General features: G+C 45.3%; 1 protein-coding gene across 1 annotated transcript; it reads right to left on the reverse strand.

Annotated features, from left to right (window-relative positions):
• Positions 1 to 39: 39 nt before the first annotated feature.
• Positions 40 to 26,556, reverse strand: LOC100548805 (myosin X-like; the record flags this gene model as incomplete). Its single annotated transcript, XM_031554293.1, has 20 exons — positions 40 to 956; positions 1,676 to 1,800; positions 2,768 to 2,848; positions 3,621 to 3,729; positions 4,765 to 4,847; positions 5,441 to 5,509; positions 8,272 to 8,364; positions 8,682 to 8,748; positions 10,769 to 10,869; positions 11,616 to 11,762; positions 14,398 to 14,516; positions 15,677 to 15,806; positions 16,559 to 16,662; positions 17,498 to 17,582; positions 18,193 to 18,206; positions 18,972 to 19,096; positions 20,545 to 20,679; positions 20,793 to 20,980; positions 23,310 to 23,468; positions 26,377 to 26,556. Coding segments are annotated over 20 exons (2,298 nt in total), but the record flags the coding sequence as incomplete, so codon positions are not given.
• Positions 26,557 to 27,259: the final 703 nt, after the last annotated feature.

Below are 27,259 nucleotides of genomic sequence, written 5' to 3' on the forward strand. Positions count from 1 at the left end.
AAAAAAAAATCACAGCTCTTTTCTTTATCGAGACATATTCTATCCCATCATAATAGGAAGAAAGTTCAAGCTCCCTGTTTACCAGCTCTTGCAACTCCTTTCTCTGAGCAAAGCAGCTCTGCAGCACACACACATGCCACACAGGCTTTAACACTCAAGTCCTGCGAGAATGGCAGCTACCCAAGCAGCACGGGTTATCTAGGGACAAGAATGACTGAAATGGTTCCTGGTTTGCAGAGACCAGTGAGGAGAAAGCAGATTCCCAAATCAAACATGGAAATCACTTGAATCACAGGCTGGGAATACACCAAAATGAGAAAAGCTTCTTTCTAGAACATTACTGCAGTCATACAAAGCAAGGCCTTAGAAAGTGAACCATCATCTGCTCTGGATGTGGACTGTACACCCGCTGCTTATAATGCTGTCTGCACTGGATACCATCTATCTCGGCATATTCTTCAAATAATTTATTGGAGTATGTGTAAAGTTATGTCAGAGGCAGTTCCCTTCTCCCAGCAATGTACCTCACACCTTTTTATGAAGCCGTCTCAAAACTTGAAAAAAAACTCAGAATGAATCCCACAGGTCCCTTCCCATTACATGAGAGATAATGGCACATTTCCAGGTGGTTGTCTGGAGAAAAAAACACCATCACCATGAAGGCCATGGCAGAAGTGTTAAGCATTCACCAGAAGAGAGGAAAACCTGAGTTAAGCAAGTGAGAACAAGCGTTTGAATGCTTTTTCCCAGGAAAAAAAAAACAAACAACAACTCAGTGGATGCAATCACATCCTCTTGTAGTTTGAACAAAGCCATGCCCTGCCCCACACTGAAGTACCTTGGTTTTACCCAACTGCCATTCTTTCTTGCTGCTGTCATAGGCCTGAAGAAAGCGTGCACATATAGCCTTGTTGTTGTCGTCTGAGAAACTTGGTACCTTCACAAGCATTTTGTACCTAGGAACCAAACAAAATCTCATGAGACTATGCATGACACTAGCCCTCACACCTCCACCCCATCTATTAACATGATTCTTACGATCTTTTTCCCATCAGTCCTTCTCCCTCTAGGAGACAGATCCCAGCTAAAACCACCTTTCTTCATTTGGAAGTCTCCGTTCCAATCTGGAAACCTCCATTCCTCCTTCCATTTTTCTGTTCCTACTGTGCTGGCAGTTACTGCTGCAATCCCAGTAATTGGGACCAACTCAACTGCATTTTTCAATAAAGAACAACTATATTTCTGAAGCATATGCCTTCATCATGCAGAAGTTATTTTGTTCAGTATAAGGGTCACCTATAATGTTCCAAAACACAAAGGAAGCAACGCTCAATATTAACCATCAATCATACTGCCATTAACATTTCCTTCGGCCTGCCATATTAAAGGTCTTAAACTTGATACAGTCTCTTTACATACTGTGAACAGCTGGTTCTCATAGAATCACAGCACCAAACCTACGGCAAAGTTACACACAACCTGAACATTCTTACTTTTACCCTAAAGGCTGGCAGTCTCCATAAGTATACTCAAATGGATCTAGGATATGGTCAGTAAGGGCCTGGCTAGAAAAACATCACACAAATGATCCGTATCAGTAATGGCGAAGGGAACAAACTTCTGAAGTCGTGTATCTTGGCGCTGTTACAGCTTGTGATACAATACCAGCAATTACCTGCTGAGAAAGTCCTGGAAAAGGCATCGGATAGGGAAACCTGCTCGCCGGACTTTCACTGTCTCCAGCATCCCTGAGTACCGGAGCTGATTGAGAACCACATCCGGATTGAAGAGGTTCGGTGCCTGCATTGTGATCCAGATTGAAAAAATACAACAGAAGAGAGACAAAGTGTGCTATTACTTCTTTGCTGACCTGCATGGTTCCTCCGAGCACAGGTAGCCACAGCCTGTATGTCCATTTCTAGATGGTTAACTCTGCTTATTTGGGAGCACCAAGGGAAAAGGGTGAGCTTTGGCTTATTAGGAAAGCAACCTCCCAGCACTGCATGGTGCAGGAAAAGGGATGACAAAAGGGAATTGGGCAGATCCTGCAAAAAAGGTCTGCAGAGTGCAGTCACATTCAGCTTGTGGCAGCACAGCAATGATATAATATATTGATACACACAAAATGCATAACTCTGACTCAGATGTCTTCGCAGCCATGCAGAAGATCCCATCAGCCTTTTACTGCCAAAACCAAAGACAAACCGCAGATTTCTTCCTGGCACACAGATCCCAGCAGGCTTTTCTCTGCCGTATCACACACGGTTTCAAAATACACAAAGAAAATTATCAGCTTGGGGCTCCCCACCCAACCTATTTAGCTGCAGAACTCCTGCCATGGTTCGCAGCACAACAGGAGCCAGCCTGTCTCTAAGCACAGTGACTTGCTCACGAAGCATCCACCTCCTCTGCCTCGGAGCCAGGGAGCTGCAGGAGATGCTTCCCACCACACAAGCTGTGCATTCCAGAAGTTCTGTAGGCACCACAAACAGGAGTCACTGCTTCTTCTACCACAGCAATGGGCTCTGCACAAGCCCAGTTCATCTTCCAGGATTTGCAAGCACAGGAGGAGGTGGTGAAAAGCTGCACCTTATTCAGCATGCAGGTTTTTTTAATCTGATCAGTTGGAAGGTATATTTTTCCTCAACCATAGAGCAACTAGAAGGGGGGATTGCTTTTATTCCCTGTTTGGTCTGGGCAAGCGTTTCTGCAAGTGCTCACAGGTGCCTTCACCACATGCATGCATTCTGCTGGATGAAAGACTTGCCTTTTCTGTGTTTGGTTTGATGCAGCGGATGAAGAACGGGTTGGAAGTGCTAAGCGTTGCCATCAGGGAATGGAGAGAATCCTAAAAAGCAGCAAGACAAAATGGGGATGGGTGACTACAGGAAAGGAAGGGGTACATTTGATACACTTTTCATGCAGCCACCCACTCCTGATATTTTCCATTGACTCTCCTACCAAAAACTTTTCCTTATATCATGTTCATCAAGTAAAAGAGTAAAGCTGTTCTACCACACCATCAGTAGTATTACTGAGCCTGCCCTCAATAATCCAGACTGTCCCTTCCCATCCAAAATATACCCACAGCTTCCCATAACATTGCGTACATGTCCATCCCTGCTCTCTGAACTTCATAGCCAATTCAAATTATTTTTACACATCTTTTAAACTTTAAATAAAGGAAATTAAAACCGTGAAATTAACAAGAGTGTGCAGACAGTCTTGGTGGATAGATTCATACCCGCAAGGTCTGCCCAACAAGGTCTTATTGGGATTGACATTATACCTGTGAAAGATGCAGCCTGAACAGAACACACACGCTTAACTGAAGCACCAAACCAACATGAGAGATCGAAAAACCTTAAGAGCTTCAGATAAAAAAATATAATTGATATTCTTTTTCTCCATCACTCCACCCAATCTTAACATCTCGCATTTTACACTATGCAGAGAAATCCTTGGGGCAGTGGCACTGTCTTTTTTTAGCTCTACCACATTCCTGCACATTTCCACTGCTGGACACAAAAGGAGAATGAATGACTTTTCTTGGCTGCAGGCCTCGCTTTACCCATCTGCTCCTCCCCAGCAGCCTTCTGCTCTCTTGGAAGACATCCTACCCTGAACTGGGAGCTGACAGTCGGTCTGCGCCTCTGGGTGCCCATCTTCAGCGTCTCTTCATTGCAACGGCTGCAGACTCTTTCAAAAAGGTCATAGATGAAGTCCAGCCTAAGGGTGAAGAAAAGAATTAAAGACGACACAAGGCACCTGCCATCTGTGAGTGTATGGCTCTCATTCTTGGGTACCGCCCCATCTCATGGGGAAGCATCCTGCAAGGTATTCCAGCTACACTGTGCTGGTCCCTCTTCAGAACAGCTTTTGTGGCTGCACCTGTGGTGCCCAAGACATGCTTATGTTGTTGCAAGTACAGCTCTTCTGGAACCAGAGAGATTCTAGGGCTACTCAGTGTAAGTCATCTCTGTGGGTTCTTCTACACCATTTTACCTCTCCTTAGATGAGTTCTTACAAAATGGCACAAGCACTGTGATTGTTATGAGTATTTCTAGCAGAATTTCCCTTCTTGGTTTGCTGAAATATCAAGTCCTTCTGCAGTGCTGGACAATAGTGACCGCAATTCTGGCTTAAAGCCCTGTATAAATGTTACCCAGATGTTGCTGTCTGAGTAAGGCAATCAAGAGCAGCTCATTCTCTCAGCTCCCTCAGCTTGTGTCAAGGCTTCTCACAGCGCAAACTCTGCAGCAGGGCAGACACGATCTGAAACAGCCTCAGCAGTTTGGAGACCAAAAGCAATAATTATACGGACTCTGGTAAGAGGCATGTGGTCAAGCAGCAGCACAAACATTTCTGAGGTGCACCACCTTACTTAACACCTCACTTTATCTTCAAGGTCCCATCTCTGCCTTGCAGCCCTTGTTTCACAGTTTTAAAACAGCCCATTTCTCTAAGGTCACATTGCAGCACTGGGGTATAATACTGGGGACAGTGCCTGGTCTCCCAGCAACAGCTCAGGTTGGAGGGTAGTATGGTTAGGTCATGGTTGGACTCAATGGTCTTTAAGGTCTTTTCCAACCTGAGTGATTCTATGCTTTTATGAGAGCCCGTGACTAACAAGCAGAGTGGAAACCAAGTGGCCTCTACACAAAGGCAAGAAACTCTTATACTTGTTCTGGTTATTAGGTGAACATGGCTTATTCCAGTCCAGCAGATGTGGGCTCCTCTCAAGCATAAGGGGGACATACATACCTGCTGTCTTTCAGCATGTTTAAGATGTCATCTCGAAAGGTGTCTCTGTTCTTCTCCAGAAAGCCTCTTACATCATAAAGCACCTGCAACAAAGATAGAGCTGCTGGAACAGGGCAGTACAAGTCATTAAGCGCTTCTGCGTTAGCATGCCAATATATAAGACCTCCAGCAGAGCTACAAAGTAATGCTGCAGGCACATGTCAGGAGCTCAATTCTTAGGATCAAAGAAGGAGTTCCAGAGCTCAGCAGTTACTAGCAGAAAGGTGGCTTTTAGCCATCAATTTAAACAAACAAGGAAAACCAACCTCAAAGCCAGGAGCTAAGGTGTAGCAGCTGCAGAGAAACGCCCTGCAGTCAACAAGTGGGGAAATCCTCTGCAAGGTGCAAGCTACTCCATTTGTGTCAGGAAATATCACCAGTGCCACGTAGTGCCCTGTGCTCCCAGCTACCACTGCTCAGCAGCTGAGAGCCTATGAGAATCTTAGCCCTTCCTTCCTCTCAGACTTAGAGGATATAGCGATTGAAAATGACATGCTGTTTCAAGCCCATTGCACCTCCTATGCTCTGGTATGAGGCATACACACAGCTCAGAGAGATTCCTCATTTTGGAAATCTAAATATTCCATGACCTCACACCCAGGTGCAAGCATCTCATAGATACACTGTGAACACCTACCTCACCAGCATAATGCCTTATGCCAAACTGATGATCTGTCACTCGAGGCTTCACATAGTAAGGATTGCTCTGAAATGAAAGGGAAAAAGCATCTTAACGTCACTGCAGGAATAAATAGGATTAGTCAGGAGCTTGGCCGTGACTATGGCAATGCTGAGATGGGTAAGGACTTTACTTGTTGCAGAGCCTGATCACATGTGCAGCAGTTATCTGCATCTGCATTGCAAATATGTTATTCCCATAAGATGGAAAAATCCAGTCCTTCAAGGCATTCCTCATGTGAGCAAGGGCTTGCAGAATCAAGGTTGGGCAGGCATGCCATGGATGAAATGTTAATTCTTGCATGTCTGACACCCATGAAATTTCGGCTCCACACAAACCACGTGGTGCAGTACATGGGATCAGGATGCAGGGAAGATGGCAGCTTTGCAGAACTCCTATGTATTTGTCAAAAGAGGTACATATCAATCTCCTGTTTTCCTCTATATTTCATCTTCCTTTGCACCTCTCTTCCTCTTTTTCCACATTAATTTTCCTTTCTCTTATTAGCTCTTCCAATCCCCCTTTTTCCCCCCTCCCCCGTTTTACATGATAACCCCTAGACACGCAAGAACAGCCACATTACTTGAGATCAGTGATCCATTCAGCTGAGCATTCTGCCTTCAGCATTGGCTATGCAGAGTAAGAAAAACGCAAGTTCATGATACTTCTATACTCCCGCTCTCTACAACTCTGATTATTTCCACAAGGTCTGTCTGATTAGTAACCCCAAGTGGATTTCACTGCCAAACGCTTGCCCAGCTCCCAGCTATTAGGTTCGTATGTTTCATCCATGCCTACAATTCTCCAATTTCCTTCTCCCAGCTCCCCTATTGCTATTCAACCCAGAGTCAGAGGTCTGTAGGGGAACTGTTGATCACAGCCTGAACCTCTGATTGACCACCTGAGGCAAGCTGTGGGAACACAGGTGAAGGCAATTCAGCTGTGCTACTAGAAAGTGTGGAGCCTGGCTCCATCTCTCCTAGATCCCATTTAAGTGCTGACTGCCACTGAGGAAGGATCTCTTTCTGGAGACTGCTCCTTGTGGAGTTTTACTGTAAGCCTATGACACCGGTGAGCATTTCCATTTATTTTGATAGTCTTTCCATTGCGATAATCTTATTAAGCCTAACCTTTGTACACCTATTGATTGTACAAGGTCATATTCTCTTAAGTCTCAGCTTTTATGCTCTTCCCCCTTTTGCAATCTACAGAAAACATAGAAGATGGCTTTTTCTCCTGCAAGATCCATCAGGCTTTCCTGCAAGCGAGTGGATGCCTTCTAACACTCTTCCAGCCTACCACAGACACTTGACCAGTACAAAGAACACTTAGCCTTCTAAAAATACCAATTCCAGACCACTGTCTACTTCACTCTTCTTTCCTCCCTGTGCTCTAGCTCCTCACAGAGTTCTTCTCTCTCTCCTATGGGCTCTGGGGTTCCACGTTAACTGCTATCTCCTCAAAGCAGATAGAGGTGACACTATGAACAGCTTAATGAGAAGGCCACTTAATGTACAGAAATCACCAAAAACAGCAACCAAAATGTCATGGGGCATAAAAGAATGCAAAATAATACTGACAGTCTCATGCTGCTGTACAGTAAACAGGCACCTTCTTACCAAGGGAACAGCTTTCTGGTTTGATTATTTATCTCAGAAAAGATTAGGGAAAACACCTAGAGGAGTTCAGAGACAAACAGCAGAAAGAAAGAGGAGCTTTGAAATTTCTCCATCTGGAGACAAACTGAAGAGGTTGGGACAGTTAACAAAGAAAATACAAGATAAGTGACATATTAAAATATCGATATATTAAAATACACAAAATACCAATGAGAAGCTAAATCAGGCATTCTTATACTAAAGGTTGAGATGTGTAAGAGAAATCTGAAGTGGACTGACCTGAAGGCATCCATTTAAGCCTAAAGAAAGGAAATATTTCTAAAAAAATATTTCATGAGAAAAATGAGAATATCTGCATCTATGCCAGCAAAAAATGTCTGATAAAGGATATAAAGTAGTATGTTTTCAGGCTAGGATGAACCCTTAATTAGGGGAGCGGGTAACCTACTGGCCAACATGGCTATTGCTAAAATAGTGAATTGTTCTGTCAGTGCCTGCTACAGCATTTGATTTGCTTTGTTTTCAGTCTATTAGGACTCTGTTCGTCTGCTATGATGAACAGAGTGGTGGCTGTACTGGAGACAGGGTACAGGATTGCTACACTGATCTCACTGTGGTTGTTGTGTCCGCAGGATAACTTTTTGACCTGCAGGAAAGAGCCCTCCTACTCCTGTGTCCAGAACACAAGAAAGAGGAGGAAAGAATGTAACTAATTAAGAACAATAAGAGAGTTTCCATTAAAAGTCACGAAGCAAAAACCATCCTCAGCCCCAGGAGATAGATTTGACGTGCTCTGGAGCAGGCTGCTGTGAGTCAGTTGGCAGAAGAAAACCACCCACGCCACGCGGCCGCATCCTGTGCCCACGGCGCTGCTGCACGTCCCATCACAGATCAGCAGAACCTGACCTCCATCCCATGCCACAAAGTCAGACCTCCACCTGCAGCCTGCACACTCCCTCTCCGTGTGCAAGAAACCATCTGCAGGTTCCTTCACTTATTACTGTTGTTCAGCGCAGCCTTATTAAACACTTGCAGACTCGAGCCTAGGGCATTTCAAGTTTCTTGCACAAAGCACATATTTTACATCAACAGAACCTTCACTTTCAGCTTTGAAATGCTGATGGGGCTAACATACTGATCATTTGCCTGTCGGGTTATTTTCTTACTTACCATATGCTGGCTGTGAAGTTTTTCCAGAAGGGTGTTGTCTGTGCCTTTGGGGAATCGACTCTCTTCATTCACCAAAGCCAGCAGACCCAGTTTCTGCAGCCAAACAAGAGACAGGCTTTCACAGACAGCAAAAGCTTGAACTACATAGCACCAAGCCAAGAAACAGAGATTAGAACAATGTGGTGAGCAATAACCCACACGTTATACCCAGCAAAGCTCAAGCTGAAAGCACGGATACATTTTCCTGAGCTGGGACTAGGGCTAAAACAGCTCATGCTTCTGGCAAATATAAAGGAAAGAGGTCTTAAGCAACCACTTGTTTTTAAAAATCAAGAGACCCCATGGATGGCCCTAAGACAATCTGCAAACACAACCATGATCCCTGGAATCTGTCCCAGACAGTTGCTCACCTTCTCAATAAGGTCCAGGCACTCCGCATTATCCATCCAGTCAATAGCTTCCCAGTTTATCCCTTCCCTGACAGTCAAGAACAAGCAGAAAAATAAGTGAAAAGGAAGAACCAATGCCCTGAGCTACAGGAGAGAAGTGGCTGAGAATGGCTTTCCCAGGACTGAGGAGGATTTACAGGAGCTGAGCTATCCTGTGCCCAAGAAAGACACTTGCAAGGAAGACTACAGGCAACAGGTGATTTTCTCACACAGAGTTCCTCCAGGTAAAGGCTAATGTTAAGAAGACAGTGGAAGTGTTCCCTACAAGCCCTCAGCCCAGGTGTCATACTTTCTGGTCTACAGCATTCAGAAATCTGTGGCCAACAGCTGGGAGCAGCCAAGTGGAATCAGTTCTTAAGAATGGAAAAAAAAACTATCTACCCCTTACATGGAAGAGAGAATCTTATTGCTTTAATGACAAAAATTCCAGCTCGCAGCTTTAAATGCTTGCAATAATGTGTATCAGAAAGGCCATATATTTTTTACCAAAAGGCCTCTTGGATTTCTTCTGAGCACATTAAGTACTTCCAGAGCTGAAGAAAGTAGAGATTTCTGCAATCACCATTGAGTCAAGGTGTCTCGGGTGTCACAGATCACTTTCGTCTGATTGAATGACATAGGGCTACTTACTAAACCCAAAGAAGCAGGGCAGGTACTGTGGATGATGAGCTTTAATCACATCACCCTACAACAACTTGAAGAGTAGTCAATAACAAAATGCTCTCATTCTTCCCAAAGTTCAGTCATGGAATTTAAACTCCTATGTAATCATCTGAAAAAAAAAATCTTTTGTTGCAATGCTACCATTCCCAACACAAGCTTCCTGCAGGAGTTGGCCTGAGAAGTGAGTACATAAATAGCCTTGCAGTTTTGTAATCTTTAGAATTTCATGAATTGCCTATTCAGCTTCTCCTTTTACACGGCTGCTCTCATTTGCCCTCACTGACCCTACTCAATTGCTTCATTCACAAACATAAAGGCTTCTGTTTCAGAGCAAGAACTGAAGCAGTTCTCTAGCAGGCTCCTCTAGAAGCTGCAATAATCTAGAGCATCCCAGGTACTTTACAAAGTACAATCCAACATGAAGCTCACAAAGGAAAAACAACTGTGCAGAAGGCCCTGTGCTCTTTAACCTCAGGAAACAGTCCGATTAAAGTCTCCTTGCTGAGGAAAAGAGATATTTTCACAGCATTGGAAACTTTAGATCAGAAAGAGCTGTCAGATATCTACCAATAGGTAGCAATAAGTGGGTGAGTTTGGGAGTTGCTGTTACACGATATGTGATCACTGGAAGTTGACATGGGTTTCTGGAAAGACTGTAGAACTTCACGGAAGAGGGCAGCACTGTGTGCCAGACACGAGGTACATGAAACCACAGCCAACTATGGTACATCTTAAGGAAAAAGTGAAAGGAAAAAAATGGGAAAACACTAGGAAAAAGTATCTGGTGCATTTCTTTGTTCTCCCACTCTCCTTTAGACATCCACTTTCAGCTGATGTTGGAGAGAGGAAAGGTTTTTTGACTAACCTAGTGCAGCTACCCCTCTGATCCTATCTTCAGCAAGTGACAGAAACAACCAACCCGACTGTAAGCAATGAACTCAAATGGAGAGGCACAGAACAGGAAGACGTGTTCAGACACACTATCAAGGTGAAGTTTTCACAGGTCTAATAGAAGAGTCTTGTATGTAAAGAGCCACAACTTTCAGGAGACCCATAACATGTTGTAATTGCTTTGGACTGTGTTTCAGGTGCTGGGGAGGGTTTGCTAGCTAGATTGAGAGCCTGGCAAAAAGTCATTGCTTAAGCCAAGTTCTTTCTGGGCTAGACTCAGATTCACCATTTGATAACAGGAGGGCTCAAAATCCTACAGTACAGACAGCTTTTGCTTGGAGACAAGTGACTTATGCTGGCAAAGAGCACACGGATGGTGCTTAGAGATGCACCAAAGTCAGGGCTGCACCAAGGCTCAGCTGCCTTTCCTGCTTGGACAGCACGAAGGAAGAATATAGTCCTCCTTTCTACCACCCACGAAAGCAATTTGTCACCTGTTGTACTCTAGCTGCTCCAAGGAGAAGATATGCTTGTTGAAATATTCCTGGAGCTTCTCATTTGCATAGTTAATGTTAAACTGCTCAAAACGATTCACCTGTGGGAAGAAACAAAGATTTTTAAATGTAATAGTCTTGTCCTTGCTCTATCTCCTGCAACAGATACAGGAAGGTGCCAGGCCTGGAACAAAGCCAGAGAGCACAGGGACAAGGGTGTCAAAATGGACATGAGAAAGACAGTATGGGGAGGCCCATCAAGAGAACAGTTTTTGTAGCTCATGCTTGGTTAACGCAATAGACCTAAATGGTAGTAAAGGATGCTAGAGGCAATCACATTTCTTCTTAAGACAAAAGAAACACTGTTCTGTAAAGGTTAGGCCACTGGGCTTTCTCTTCTTTGAAATGTCTGAGCAGTCACTAAATAATTGCTCACCACACATTCCTCATAATTGCAAACAGGAGCATTACACACTAGATTCTCAGCAAAAGGCAAAATAAAGGTAACCAGATAACGTACATGTAAAACCTGGACATTTATTTTGCATGTAAGTACAAAGCTAGCAGATACAGGTAATACTAAAGGTATATATAATACTGAAGTAGCATTAATAGTATTTGCTTAGAGTTTGTGTCACAAACCATACCTTGAACATCAGCCTGCACAAACACAGGTACCAAAAATGGACAGCTAAACAGATTTTGCCACTCCCAGAGGGAGGAGACAGCAGACAAGTCCCAAAATGCCCTATGCTATCTTACACAGGATACAAACCTACAGAACATCCTCCCTGCATCAACTGATCTCTCCAAAACCAACACACCCTGTGAAAGACAAAATCCTGACCTGGAAGTTCTCAAAGCCGAAGATATCCAGGATGCCCACAGACTTAAAGTTTTCCCTGCCTTTGATCTTCGTATTAATCTTGCTAATGAGCCATGAGAAGCACTGGGAATACAGCGCCATGGAGAGGGAGTCCCGGGAGTCTGCTGCCTGTAAACACAGAGGAAAAAAAGGAGTCACAGGGAGAGCAGAAGGCATGAGGGGCACCAGGAATCTCTACAGGAATTCAGATCCCTCCATTCCTCTTTCGATGCCTTGGCCTCTGTACTGATTATATATGACGCAGTATTTATAGGTACAATCAATATTCAAGATTGCAAATAGGCCAGACATGCACGGATGTACCATGTTTTACCTTTAGGTAACTGAGCTTGAGAGGCTGAAGGAAGTAGCAAAAAAATAAATAAAATCACTAATATATTTTGAAACAGGTCCTGGAGTAGGGTAGGTGGGAAAATAACTCACAACTAAGAGCCCATAGCAGTCATTTGCACCACTTGAGCCAGTATTTGCAACAACATACAAAACAGCATTTAAAAAAAAAAAAAAAAAAAATCACAGAACATCCTGATTTCTTGGTTTAGTACTATTGTAGAACAGTCAGATGGTGTCAGCTCAATTTTTCAAACCCAGCAAGGCAGAATCTAATAGAGCATTCTGCCACCAAGTTATCAGGTGCCTCTCCAAAACATCATCATCTCACTGGAAGCCAACCATCAGCCAGGACACATGTCCCACAACGAGGTGAGTGGAGAGACCTTCCTGGAGCCAATCCTACATCCCATGCAGTGATCATAACCAAGAGAGAAAAAAAGAGCTTAAACTGTGAATGCTAACATGGAGTGGATAATTGTGTCTAAGTGTAGGGGTGAATGTCCGAAACTGAACTTCTGAACTCTCAAACAGAAGGAACTGGAATGGGCTGGTTGTGCTTTTTGATAGATCTTGGACTAAACAAAAGTGGCATGCCCCAAATCCTTCAATTAAAAAGAGACATGAGACAGAACCACAACATAAGAGGCTGATCATATGCTGGCCTTCCACACACAGGCTATTCAGATAAAAAAACTGGGACTTATGTTTCTGGGAAGAAGAGGAGGTCAAAAAGAAGGGTTATCAAAAGGAAGCAAACACAAAGATAAGAAGGGAGCCAGGAAAGACCCCAGGTAAAGATTCTGACTGAATGAACCTGAATCCACCCAGTCCCTCAGCTTGCTCCCAAGGCCCACCAGCTGGATCCTCCTTTCCTCCCAATCTCACTGATACTCTCCCTCCTCTCTCCCTCTGGGGTAGCATCTGCTCTCCAGCAACCCAAGGTCTAAGGCACACAGCAACCTTCCTTCTCCATATTTCAAAGCTCAGGCACGTAAGCCTTCTCCAGGTATCTCTTCTCTCCACCAGGTGATCTTTCTCATGCATCAAGACAGGGAAGGATCCCAAGCGCCCTAGCACCTTTGCCTGCAGAATCCAAGTGGAGCCAGACCTCCCCATCCAGCTGTACAGCAAAACCACATCCCCCACAACATGGCATGAGATTCTCAAAGGCCCTTTTCACCCTCCCAGCCCTGCCCGCCTTCAGGCGGGTTCATCCATTCAACCCACTGAAATGTCAAAGCTCAAATGGGCAGCAAGCCCGCTACAGAAGAAGAAATCCTTGGCAGCAGCATCATCTCATTCCCACAGTAGCAAGTGGGAAGAGGTGAGCACAGAACACGGGGGCTAAGAGCCTGTACAACCCCATAGGCCTCCTGGTCGGTGCAACAGGCTCACCTAGCAATGGTACCTAAGCCATTTAGAGAAAAATGAATACAAAGTGAAAAACTTATCATAAATTGAAGCTTGTAAAGTGAAGAGCTGGGATGCCAAAGGCCGGCCTTGTCTGAGGGCCATTTTTCAGCTCCAGTCTCCGGTGCAGCTGGAGCAAATGTACTTAAAGAGGCTGTGAAAACACCTTTGGCAGGAAATCAGAAGAAAGGTTGGACTGACATCTGTCAGAGGGAACCCAGAAACACTGGCTTCTCTGCCAGTGCACAGGGCAGATCAATAACCCTTTGCTGTCTGTGCTAGCCCAAGATTTCCATTACAGATGTTTATTTTGCTATAACACAATGCTTATTCTGTCCTAATAGCAGTAGCTCTCATTTCCCAGCACCATGCCTTTTATTAATGACAAAAGATGATTTACCAGTTATTTATGTACGGACCTAAAACACCAAGAGTGCCCTCAAGTGACTAGTGGCACCGTGAGTTACAGCTGGTAGGAACAACACCGCAATGAGCCACAGAGAAATACAAGAGATTAGCAGGACTGGCTCCAGCAGGCAGTACAGGTTTGGAGACAAGAACACAGAAGTTTGGTGAGCTCTTCTGCACATGTGGATACACAAACAAGCTACTGTGGGGTAACAGCCTAACACCTGCTGGATGGTTTGTGGTAACTGTGTGTCAGTTGTTACCTTCCAATAAATGCAAGATAACTTGGGAGTTCCGCAAGGCAAAAGCATGCGTACATGCAATGACCACAAAGCATCTGATGCACCCTCTGCACGACAGGAGCACAACCAATTCCTGGAGTCTGAAGGTGATCTAAAACTGTTATCGTGCTCTGCCTGTCCCCAAAGCCTAAAAAGCAGAAGAGGCAACAATGGGACCTGATCTACTGCTAAGGGCAAAAAACTGAAGGACACAGCTGAGAGCTGAATGGGTTTAACAGGGAACTCTAAACCTGAGTGGGTGATAGAAGGCCTGGAAACACAGAAGTAGCAGAATACACTAGGATACATACCTGCTCCACAGTGAGGGGAGAGCTGATCTCTTCCCCACGCAGAATCATGGATCTCTGAGTCAGGACATCAGACAGCTGGAAGGCATCTAAGCCCAGGAGGTCACTGGCAATGTTCAGCACTAACAAGAAAGATAGACACATTTTTTTCCCCCTGCATGGATCCCCATCAGGTCAAGGAATCCACGTTCTGCAGCTCAGCATAGAATTCCCAGTGATTCCTCTAAGGCAAGCAACTAAGCCTCAGCAAGAGGAGCCCCTTTACTTAATTCTCCTTGGCACACCTGAAGCTGTGTGCTCACATACCTACTATAAGGCAGGGTCAATTCCTATTAGGGGCTCAGAGAATCAGGTTAAATTCAGCCCTTCTGCCAACAACAGGAACAGCAGAACACAGGGTAAAACTCAGCAGCAGCAAATATTCACTGAATGGGAAGGTACATTTTCCTACAGGCACAATAGCACAGCATGAGATTGCTGAACTTGCGTGTCCAGAAGAAATGAAATTAATTTCAGACATAAAGCATTTGTGATATATGTTCATTACCTCCATGTGTCTAGGGACTCACTTTATCAGCCCAGCTCAGGCCAGCTATCTGTAACAGAGTGCAAACTAGCAGGTGCTTCAAAGAAAAATTTGAAATAGATTTATCTATGTAAAGCTGTAATGTGATGGAAAGTACCACAAAGATAGCAGGGTGGCAAAATCTTTGTCTGCAGCAAATGAGAATGAGCCCAAACGCAGCAACCACAGACACAGAAACAAAGGAAGAAAATCTGCTTACTTTTAGAAAGACCTCAGATAGGCAGGGATCTCCAATGAGATACCCTTACCTCTACTGCCAACACTTAAGTGAGGTCAGGGAAGAGATGGATCCTGGTTCCACCTCTTCTGGTCACTCAATGCACTGCATGCACCTGAGCTCCCCTGGGTTGGCCTTGCCTTCACACCACGTGCTGGTGGAAATCACTGGTTCAGGCCATGATTTAGCATTTCTGCTACAATCTAAAACTCCTCCTTGTTCCTATTTCTTCTTGCTCTTTCAAAGCAAAAGAGAAACTGTGAGATTGTGAACTTGGTTTCAGAGTATCCAAGCCCGACTAAACCATGTTGTGCTTGAAGCCATGCCTCCTGTTGCAATGGAGGCAAGGCTAAACTGCAGGGAATCCTCTGGCAAAGGCACTGCTGGTCAGGACTGGGAGAAAGAACTGCAGAGTGAACTTTGTTGGGGGTCCTATGGGGGTTTTGCACGACTGACCAAGTCATGAGGGTCCCACTTACCTGCTTTGGTTGTAACCTGGGCCCCGCCAGCTGTCATAAACTCAACATTTCCCAGGTGAAGAGTGCCAGAAAGAAGTTTGAAGATGTCTCGGATCTCTTCAGAGCTGAAGTCCACCACCTTCATGGCAGTCTACACAAAACCACACAGCCAGTGTTGGCTGTAGATACAGCCAAAGTACAATGGAACCACCACGCTTACACCCTGAGTTCTCTTCTCAGCTGAAGTATAAATGCCATGTTGTCATTGAAAACCTCTGCTGTACTGGAGACATTTCTTTCCTTTAAATCACATCTAAGCGGGAGCTATTGAAATCCTAAGCTGCCTCCTCTCACCTTGCCTATCTGGTTCCACGTACATCAGTAGAGCCCTTGGGCTGATAACACGTCACTTGTCAAACAAAATGTGAATTGCATATTGATCCTGATAAACTCACGACCTCTGGTAAAGTTACAGACATTGACAGAAATCTGTGTGGCATTTCAGAATATGCCATTTGCAGGGGTGATACAACTAGAACATCTCTGGAGAATGCCTAAGTGTTCCCTTTCAAACGGTCAAAGTGAGATTTCTAGGATCAGGACATGTAGAGAGCTCTCAGGAATCAGTATGGGGCACAGGGGTGAGGATCATATCCTCCAGAGTCTCCATCGTTCTAAATGATTATTCATCTTTGACTGCTTCCCAGACTCTCCCATTCCTGTACACTAAGAACACTCTATGAGCCTTGTTTTTACCATGAGCAGGGAAAAGATTCAAAGATTGCTGAACACCATATTTTAGTGTAGGACAAATCAATCCTGCCCGTAATGTCCAGGTCCTGCAGCACACTTAGCCCATGAGACTGTGCCCAGGAAGCTCAGGAGGATTAGAACAGAACTCACCATGACCTTAGTGAACATTTCTCCGTCATTCAAGTTCTCATCATTCACACAGCCAGACTGGCTCAAGTACCGATAAGTCTCTGGCTCAGCGAGGGAGAGGCTCTCTGCAATAGCAAAGGAAGCAGGAGAAGAGAGAGAAAAAAGTTTATTTAGCAAACAATCTTTTCCTTCCACAGTATTGGTTCCCTAAAACAATGGGTATGGTCACCACAATGGGTATGTTCATCTAAATAGATTCCATATGCCTCAAAGGGTGCACCTAGACAGTGACTGCACTGGGCGAGGGGGTGTGCAGGAACAAAGCTTGCAGTGATATGCAAAATGATTTAAAACGTTCAAACCCCAGGCTGCCTGCAGTCACAGAAGCACCTTATCATACTGAACTGACTTGGAAAAAAGAGAAGATGAAATTCAATCTTGTTAAGCATACAGAAAAATAGTCAACTGTATACGCAATGAGCAGTGACCTCTAAATTAAGTATTTCCACTTGGTTCAGAGAGCCACAGTAATATTTCTGAACACGTCTCAGTGCTGAGCAGCAATCAAAAACTGATTACTGAAAATTGCACAGAAAGAACACAGTGCAAAACATAAGAAACTGAATTAGGTCTCTGCGCATATATTTGGCACAACCACATCTTGAATACTATCTGCAGATTTGATCCTCCTTTTCAAAAAGAATAGAGGAGAACTGAAAGATCTACAAAGAGAGAAAAGGATGATCAAGAGGTAGGAATGCACTACAGACAGGGGAAGGGAAGCAGCCTGGGATGCCAGCTTAGAAAGGGAGACAGAGAAGAGCAATTTGCTTAAGAGCAGAATATATTTTCTGTGCTTTCTTAAAGTACCTACACGATCCCCACTGTTTCCCTTTGTTGCCAAGGCTTTACAGCTGGACTTGAGAAGAGATTAAGCAATACCCCAGAAAATGGAGTTACCTTTCAGCTCCCCGCTCACACCAGCCAGCAGAGCATAGAAGATGTGGTAATTCCTCTCTCCAGGATTCTGGTGTACCACTCTGTTCTGAAACAAAGAATGCAGGCATAGCCAGAAGGAAGAGGCTGCACTTGTGGTTGCGAAGGCAGCGGGAGGATGGGATACAGGTAAATCTCTAGGACCAATGCACAAGAGAGGCTGCCTCCAGCTCAGCAGTGATGTTGCCTGAACAAGCTGTACATCAAGATCTTTTCTTGTGCGACTGTGCTGCTAAGCATGTAACTCACTGAAAGTGTGCCCACAGGGAAATGGATCCTTGCAGGTTCTGGCCCTGCTTTTCAGTGAGCCTACAGAGTCTGAAGTAAAAGTAAAGTAAACTGAATCAGAGCACAGCTGATGACATTTGGAGTAGTACCACCAAAAGCCCCTCTATGGAACTTAATTACTTGCTCTCTCCTTTTCCCCTCATTGAACCTGTTTTCTTAGAGCCTCTCTGGACTTTCTGGTGTTCATAAAAGCCATGAGAACAGGGTCTAGTAGATACAGAACCTCCTGTTCCTCCACCACCCTCTTCCTCACTTGGTGCAGTTGTGGAGGTAACATCTGAAGAGCTGGTGTCTGCATTCTGCTCCCAGGGGTGGAGGCAGCAGCAGCACTGACACTGCTTCAACATGGCTATGGTAGAGGTGACACCTACCTTTTCCAGTAAATCTGAACCACGTATCAAGGAGAAAGCATTCAAATGATATATGGCTATTCGTCACTATTCCCTTTCCACAGAGGTACAATGTGCCAAAGAGACATATAGAAGGGCAGGGTCTGATAGAAGACAGGATCTGCATAATGGTGGGGTAACCTAACAAAGGATGAGCTACTTAGGGAGATTAGAGGGGCCACTCCAACCCAAGAGACTGCATTTCACGTAAGTCTTGCATCAGATTGCTGGGTTTCTGCAAGAGACAGCTATCTTTCATCTACTGACAGCAGAAAGAGCAGAGACTAAACAATTCCAGCCTGTTATTTACAGCAGTAGTAAATTCATCTGGCTGCTGCTCCAGTGGAAATTGGTGTGGTTTGCAGTGATCGGCGGCTTTGAACATCAGCATCAATAAATGCAGCTTCAGCTGCCCCATGCAGACAAAAGATGTGTCACAGCCTTTGGGATAGGGCTACGTGGGCAAACAAGGAAGAAAGTGGTCATGGCACAATATAACTGGACTACATCCACCCTTTCCTGTCCTTGATTAAGGTTTCAAGGAAACTGGAGATGGGCACCCCAAAAGGAGGAGCTGTAATTGGTGCTCTGAATTCCTGCTGTTCTCTGCATCCAAATATTGTGCAAGAGCAATTGACTTGCTTTGGTTTCACCCTTCTAAATAATCAATAAATGGTGATGAGCCATTTCTGGACCCACCCTGAGATCCTCCTTCTCTCCACTCCCTCCAACCATTCCTGGTCCACCAAAGAAAAGGATACAGTCAGTGACTCGTCCGCCCTGGATGTGCCCATGCTGAGAGAAGTGCAGCTGGATGAACTTGCCGAAGCGGCTAGAGTTGTTATTATAAACTGTCTTGGCGTTTCCAAAGGCCTCCAGAATTGGGCTACAAGAAACAAGGCAATGAAGATGGGGGTGGTGATGTGATACCATTACAACAAAGCCTGTGTCCAGTCTTCTGCCATTCGTACAGCACACACTGCTGTGCGAGATTCATTTGTTAAAACACCAGTCTGGACAAGCAGGAAGAGCTCAAGGGCAAGGAAGGATGGCAAGAGCAATTTGTCATCATGTGCAACACAATTTTAAACCTTTGGGATTGACTTAATTAAATCAGACCCTGATCAGTGTGAGCAGCTGGTGTTCGTTCCATTGAGGGCATTCCCCACCAGTATGGCTTCAGAAATGGCAGGATTCTGGCAGGCTGTGTGCTTCATACAGCAGCACCCCACAAAATGGGCCTGTAATTTGTTAACGATGGTCAGGAACGCCATCTAGGGCAAACACTGTAGCTTCAAACCATCTCTTTTTTCCTTTTTTCTACTTCCTCTTTTGAAAGAGAAGCCAATTTCAGTAATCTCTTAAAATTACAGGCAAACATCTTCAAACAAACAGCTCTGCACTGATTGGTTGGGTCCTGGTCCTGTTACTTAAAAACATGATTAGATTGATACAAGTCACATGATTTCCAAGCTGAGGGAATACATACAAATTACATAATTGGGAACTTCAATCTAGGAGAGTCACATTATTCACTTCAGAAATAAGTACCGAAAAAAAAATCTATCAAACTTTGGATGGGTGTCTCTTGGTCACCTTCCAGTCTCCAGGAAGATCATACAGATGGGAAGGGGCGAGTTACCATGCAGTTTGGTTCTTGCACCGGGGAAAAAACTTAATACCATTCAAAGTGACACATAGAACCCAGGATTAAAATATTCCATTTTGCAATGCAGCCAATTTTAAAATAACCTGAAAGCCTGACAAGCACAGAGCCTGGTGATCCTACAAGCACGGCCTGGATGTCGTCATGCTCAATTTTAAGACATACACAGCTTTGAACAAAAAAACGACTGCAGTTGTTACCCTGAGAAATACGGGCTTTTTAAATGTCTCCATCTGTCTGCTGCGTGGTTCTTCTTGAGACGGACGCAGATAGGGGATTATTCAGAAGTTAATCATTATAGCAGATTATAGAACAACAACTAATCACAACAAGTCTTGAGTCGTGACTGCGCCATACTTAAGAGCTTTTATTTTTTTCCCAAAGTTTCCAACTGTCCACATTGCCCTGCCGCAGGGAGGGATGTTATCCATGTCCCCTCCATCTGTGGCCATAGGGCACTGTGCCACAGGAGATGTGAGACCAGGGCTGTGCCATGATTTGTGGGCCAGCTCGAGGGTGGGCATGGCAGGGGAGCTACTGAAGGGTGTAGAAATACCAGCCTTGCTGGAGTATTAACCCTCTGTTCAGGCCCACCAGCCCAAACACAAGCACTGCCCAGAAGATAGTGCCTGCAAAGTGATAGCTGCAGGTATGGAGGCGAAATGCACCTGCTCTCCAGGATGGCTTCCTCCACATGTGTGCTCTTCTCAGAGGCGGGGGCCCCAAGGGAGGTCTGGCTCATGGCTGACAGGAATTTCAGCAGCAGCTTGGTGCTCTCAGTCTTTCCAGCTCCACTTTCTCCGCTGTGGAGGAAGAGATGCATTGCACTCACAGCTCCAGGACAAACTGAAGTAACAGCCCCCCCACCCACGGCACGTAATGCAGCCAGAGAGCAGCCAATTCCCCCCTTTCTGACCTTATCAGAACACACTGGCTGTCGTGACGCTTCCACAAACAGCAGTAGCACTCGTTAGCGGTGGCGAAGATATGGGGAGGCAGCTCACCCAGGCGGTGCTGCCTGTACAGCTCTATGGCATCCATGCTATACAGACCAGGGATGGGCCTGTAGGGGTTCACTGATGCCAGGATGGAGCCAATGTTGGTCTGAGGGGAGAAAACAAAACACAGCAAGGAAATAAAGCTCCAGAAAAAAAAAATAAACCTAAGACTAAGGAGCGTCAGGGGGCACCTTCACGGCTCCACCCCAGGATCCCCAGTGCAGGAGGCTTGGATGGGTTCAAGCAGCTCCTGAACAAAGAGGGGACATGAAGACAAGAGACATTAAAGTGTGTCATTCTGCTGCTGCTGAAAAAATGATGTTTGGAGCAGCTTAAATCACGTGGTAAAACCAAATCGAGATTGACAGCTGAAGCTCAAGGATTTCAAGTCAAAATATTGTGACATTTTCTCAATACTTTATTTTGAAAATATTTCATTTGAAAATACTTCAATTTAAGAAAAGAGTTTGCAAGGTTTAAAACAAAATACCTGAAGTCAATTTATCCAATTTCAAACATTTTCTTTTGTGAAGTCAGAAGGAAATTCATTCTGGTTTTTGGTTCAGCCAGCCAGCTCAAATCCAGTTATTCTCAGAGCTGCAGTACAGAGCAATGGTGCTATCTCCTAGCACAATGTGGTCAACGTCCAGCTTAAATCCTGCTACTGAGGTGGGAACCTCCTTTACAGGGCTGCTGCTCCACTCCAGGAGCAGCCATTCTCAGCAGGGTGTCAGATGAAACCCCTGGAGCACTGCATAGTATTACTGCCAAACCATGAACTACCAGTCATCACGTACAGATAAAAGGATTTGCATGCATCCATTGAAGAAGCTGTAAGTGGAACATTTGGCGATGAGAAAGACATCTGCTTTCTCGCTGTTATACTGTAATGCCAAGCTCCGAAGCCAGAAGCCAGGCTAATAAGATGCAATAGTCACCAAACTATTTAATTGTTATTTAATACAGCAGCAATACAGATCACCAGGGACAAGCCATCACCTAAGCCTCACTGCATTACCAGCAGTACCCACATAAGTGGGCAAGAAGGGAATAAGACCTGAAGACCCTCTGATACAGAGCCTTGTAGGCAGAAATACAATTCACTGGTGACAGAAACAATAAGAGAGCAGCTGATGCAGGCTATTGTTGTGCTCGCATTTTCTGAAGTAGCTTGATAGAGTTGGAATAAAATTTCTTTGGAAAAGTTCTCCAATTGCCATCCTCTTCCTCCTCCTTTTTATTTATTGTTATTATTTTAAATACTGGTTCTTCTGAGTTACCTTTCCTTCAGGTGATTTTGTTCTCCAGAGACATTTCTTGCCTGTTTCTGATCTCCTTGATTTCCTTCCAGATATTTTTTGCCCTGACCTATAGGCATAACTCCCCTTGGTAAAGCTTCACCTGCAACCCTGGCCTACTATATTCTAGCTGTGAAGGAACATACTAAATACACCTGCGTGCAGGCAAAAATGGCACCACGTCTGAACATTAACACCTTTCCACATGGCTGGAGGAGGCACAGAGCTAGTGCTGATGAGGAACAGAGGGCTGTGGTGACATGGTCAGAGGCAGCAGTGTGCCACTTCCGGTGGCAGCCGCAGTAAGAACGGTACTTCATCCTCCTCGTCCCAGAGCGGGAGGTGCTTCAGAAACCAGGTCACTTTATTGACCATTTCCTGGAATACAGGTGCATACAGTTCGGTTGCCTTAGGAACAGTTGCTATGCAACACATATTTACATTTTTCCTGTCATAATCTGAAAAATTCTGAGTACACACAGAGGATGGACAGCCAAGGTAGGGGTAAAGCAGCCCAAGGCAGTCTTCACAACATTCAGCCTAAACAGAGCACGCTGCTATCCAGCAGCCTCATCCTTGAGTGCTCTCCCTCCCTCATCCCTCCCCTGATGCCTGCCTCTTTCCTTGGGGCCTAGAGGGAAATCATGAGATGTGCTGGTATTCTGCTGTGCAAGGAGAGCAGAGCAACTCAAAAAAGCACAGCCCCTTGTAAAAGCAGGAAAGCAGGCAACAGGTTTGCTTTCCTAGCTGAGTGCAGGAGCGATACACAACAACAGCCTGTTATTCTTTCCTGTCTACTTGGCCATCTACAACCTCTGAACAGCAACAACAGGGAATCTGGGCAACACATGTGCCAGCTAGTAAGTGACAGATGTTCGTGGTGGATACACAAATCCTATAGGTGAAGGCCACATTTTGGAAGTTCTACATAGGCAAAGAAGCCCCTATAGTAAGAAAAGGATCTCATAGGGCTGATGGAGCTAACAAGGCACAAAGCAGAAAAAAAAAATCCCTTTTTATCCACATGAAACAATGCTCAGGAAACAACTTAAATCAGTATTTCCCATGTAAAGTGGCAACCCCAAAGATAAACAACACTTGTCAGCCAGCAGGGCCGAGGCTCAGCTCAGCACTTACATAGATGTTACCCTGCTGGTAACGCTGGTGCAGGTTGAGCAGGATGGAGGCTTCGTGCAGATCTCCCAGCATGGACATGTCCTCTACCCCACTGACGCTGCTCTGGTGCATGGGCAAGACTTTTTCTACGGAAAGGGAGGCCTTGGGGTACTGGAACACCTGGAGAAACAGGGAAAAGGACAAATAAGAGCATGTCACCTGGGCATACAAGTCTGATTTCCTACAGAAACAAGTGGTTTTCTTTATATTTCAGCACTGGAAAAGGAAATGAATAAGGCACAGTTTTGTTTCCTATTTTTATAGCAGTTTCTCCATTCTTGTTCCTACCTATTGGAGCTCCTTGGCCACAACCCACATAGCACACTCCCTGCCTTTGCTACAGAATTGTCCCCTCATCTTCAGCACTGCCAGGACAGGTCAGTGCAGGGCTACCTGGCTGTTAGTGAAGTCCCTATGGCCAGAGCAGGGCACCACATGGACAGGTATTGCACACTGTGCTCAGTATGAGCGATGAGCTATGCCCAGCAGATCAGGAGCAGCCATGCACAGAAGCACAGGTGGGATCATGCCTCTAACTGCAGCATGGTGTAGGCTAAGCTTGTTCACATCCCAGGTTTCATCCTGGGGTAGACAGAGTGTCTGGTGGCTGTGTCAAGGGCAAAGGAAGGCAAAGCAGTTGAGAAGCCAAAGTAGAGATCTCCTGTGCATATGCTGGCATGTATGCATTTGATGTGGCCTTCAAAGTGACACCTATTAACCACTATCATCATTCTAGAAGTGTCCTCTCCTCTATCTATACACTCTTCCTGCCTCATTTGCTGCAACATTCTTCCTGCTGGAGTTTCCTCCTCCTCAATAGCCCATACTTCAGCTATTGGGTCATCCTTCTCACCTCCCTGCACACAACTGAGATGAAACTGCCTTTCCCCTCCACCATAGCCATATCCCAGCCCTCTTTTCCTCCTCCTCAGGCATGATGCTGGCATTTCACAAATGCTATTTCGGTTGCTTCCCACTCTCAGTTTCAGCTGTGTGCCATCTCCCACCCAGCACCTCAAGCTGCATTAGATGGCAAAAACCAAGACAGAAAAACGAGATACTTCATACAGGCAGCCTATAGTAATCCTTGCAAATAAACTGGGCTTCTCCCTCCCTTCTGGGGCACCGTTTCATCTTCACCCCTGCTTGTCAGCTTCCCCAGGTGCCACCAAAGAACCCTACAGATCCCCTAGAGAATAAGCACATCATCCATAGCATTGATCTAACTGCTTTCTCCCGCCCTCTCCTTGCAGGCTGCTGCAGCTGCTGCAGAAGGGCAGCCAGGCAGCTGGAAGCTGCAGACAGAATGAGGTCACCCTGCCCCCTCGCAGCATCATCCTCATGGAGCTGGGGCTGTACCCAAGGGGCAGGGAGCTCACCAGGAAGCAGGATGGGAGAATAAGACACCTAAATTCAGAATATGAGCTGCAGAGGTACGATGTGAACTGGACCATCAGGAGGAAAGCCACCATAGCACTCTCAACCCATGAGTCAGCAAACCCCCGCCTCTCTTCTCTCTGCTGACTCAGACAAATCTTGGAAGGGGGCAAGTCCAAAACTGCATGACATGATTTGTCCTTGCATCTCCCTGGCAATTACCCACTTACCACCACACTGTCAGCAATTGTGGCCATTGGGCCAGACAAGAAACAATAAAAAAGATGTCTGGGGAAAAAGCTGAGTGCACAAGTGTCCCGAAGAAGATCCCGGGTGTTTAGAGTACCTGTGCCAAGAGGTTGCTATGCATGAAAAATAATTGTGTGATGGGTCAGAGCTTGTTTATTTCCTCCTGTAGACAACACATGAGAAAATGGGACCCTGAAGAGAAACTGGCCCTGAATGCAAGGCTAAATGATTAGCAGGACTAGATCATCATCTATTAACCCTGTCCCGAGGCTCTTGGCTGGCTTTATACATCATGCCCATCTAAAGAAGAATCTCGTCCAAGACCCTTCCCACCTCCAGCCATGCCAGTGAGAGGACCTTCATTCTCCCACTGCTCAGTTCCAGACACTTCTAACAGTCCAGATATCACCCCCTCCCCAGCTTTGCACATAGTGGGGCTGGGCTGGCTTGTGGTCTGCGTGGCTGAGCTGCCTCTGGCTGAATTTCCCTGAAGCAAGAGAGAAAGCACAGACAAATTGATCTCCCAGCAGAGATGCCTCTGGAATCCCCCTTTTCAACAACAGTTAATGTTTAAAAGGGAACATTACATGCATTAACAAGATCTTTATTAATTTGAGAAGAAAATATCAGCTTTTTGTCTCCTAACTACAAGCAAGCCATCAAATTACTACACAAGCACTTCACAACACAGCCAAAGATTTCCACTTTCTCTCCAGTGATGAATTGATTTTGTCTCAGATCAAGCCCACAGTCAAAACAAAATGACCAGGACTTGCTCCAAGTCCCCACAATGATCAGGAATAAAGCAAAACCTGGCCAGCAGACAACCCAAGGTGGGGAGTGCCAACCAGGCCAGGCTGAGCAGGTGAGGAAGGTTTCCTCCTCAACCCCAAATCTGTCCATTAAGTGCAAGGAACAAATATCTCGCTCAATATCTCAGTTACGTTTATCCATAAAGCATTGGGCTGCTCTGTTTCAAATGTGTTTTCCAGTCTCTTGTGTTTCATAAACATCGGCTCCTCCTTTCCTTCCAGGAAGTCACATTTCTGATGGATTTGGTGATTGAGATGTTTTTGAGGAAGTAACAACAAATGGCAAAAGCCCTGTAGTATAATACTGGACATCCTACCTCAGAGCTGCAGGGAAGCAGGGCCAGAGAGTGAGGACACTACAGTTAGGGATCAATTACCCATCCAATCCAAGAAGATGTTTTCATTTGAGCTTTCACTACGGGCAAGATAGCCCAGTCAGTTACCAAGCAACTGACCTAAGAGGGCAGGCAAAGGAAGCACACAGGACAGCTCTCACGAAGGGCACTGAATAGAGAAAGCCACCATGTATGGCCACCAGGTGCTCTTCCTGCATAGGCATAGAGCATAGCCCTGTGCAAATTTCCACTTACGGTGCCGTAATCGGAGGTGAAGCGCACGTTTCCATCGGCACACAGGCCAACAGTGCATGGCTGCAGCTGGTCCTGCTCCCGCAGCCATACCCGGGCACCCTGCAGAAAAACAGAAAACCTCCCATTAGAACTGGAACAGGCAGGATTTGCACACAGGGTGCCAACACCCAAGGCCAGCCAGAGGAAACATCAATCTTTAGGAAAAATAGAAATGGAATAGTGGGTTAAACTGTCTAAACATTTTCAAACTTAGAACAGCCAGTCATCAAAAGTCATGCTATAATAATAATAATAATAGAAAATGTAAATAAAGCGTGTTTACAGTTTCATACACCCACACATCACTTAGGTCAAAGTGCTTTCAGAAATCAGCCAACACTAAGCAGACTTTGCAGAGCTGTCTGTTTTCCTCTCTTGCAAGAGTTTCCGTGGGCAAGGGACACGATGTGAGTGTTTCTCCTTAAGTGGCTCAGCATCTTCCAGCAGCAGGCCTCTGGCAAAATATACTTGTGCCCGGCTGAGGGTGATTCTCAGCCAGGTGTTTCCAGACAGAATCACAGAATGACCCAGGTTGGAAGGGACCTCAAGGACCATGAATCTCCAACCCCCCAGACCTCAATATACAAGCTGCATCACAGAGGATGATGTGAAAGTGGACTTATCTGGGATGAGGAAAGGGGTTAAGATGTGAACAGGGATTAGACTTTCTAGTCACACAGAAGTACGGCCAAAGCAGCTACCCATGGCCTTCTGCTAAACATCAGTGCCCTGTGGCCACCAGATGTTCTATCACTCTGCAAACGGTCTTAAACTTTATATGTTTTCTTGGGCTAGGTAACAAAAAGGTTACGCAGACCAAAATTAGTTTAGCTTTTGATAGAGC

Source organism: Meleagris gallopavo, chromosome 7 (genome assembly GCF_000146605.3).
Source record: "Meleagris gallopavo isolate NT-WF06-2002-E0010 breed Aviagen turkey brand Nicholas breeding stock chromosome 7, Turkey_5.1, whole genome shotgun sequence".
Taxonomy (NCBI): Eukaryota; Metazoa; Chordata; class Aves; order Galliformes; family Phasianidae; genus Meleagris; species Meleagris gallopavo.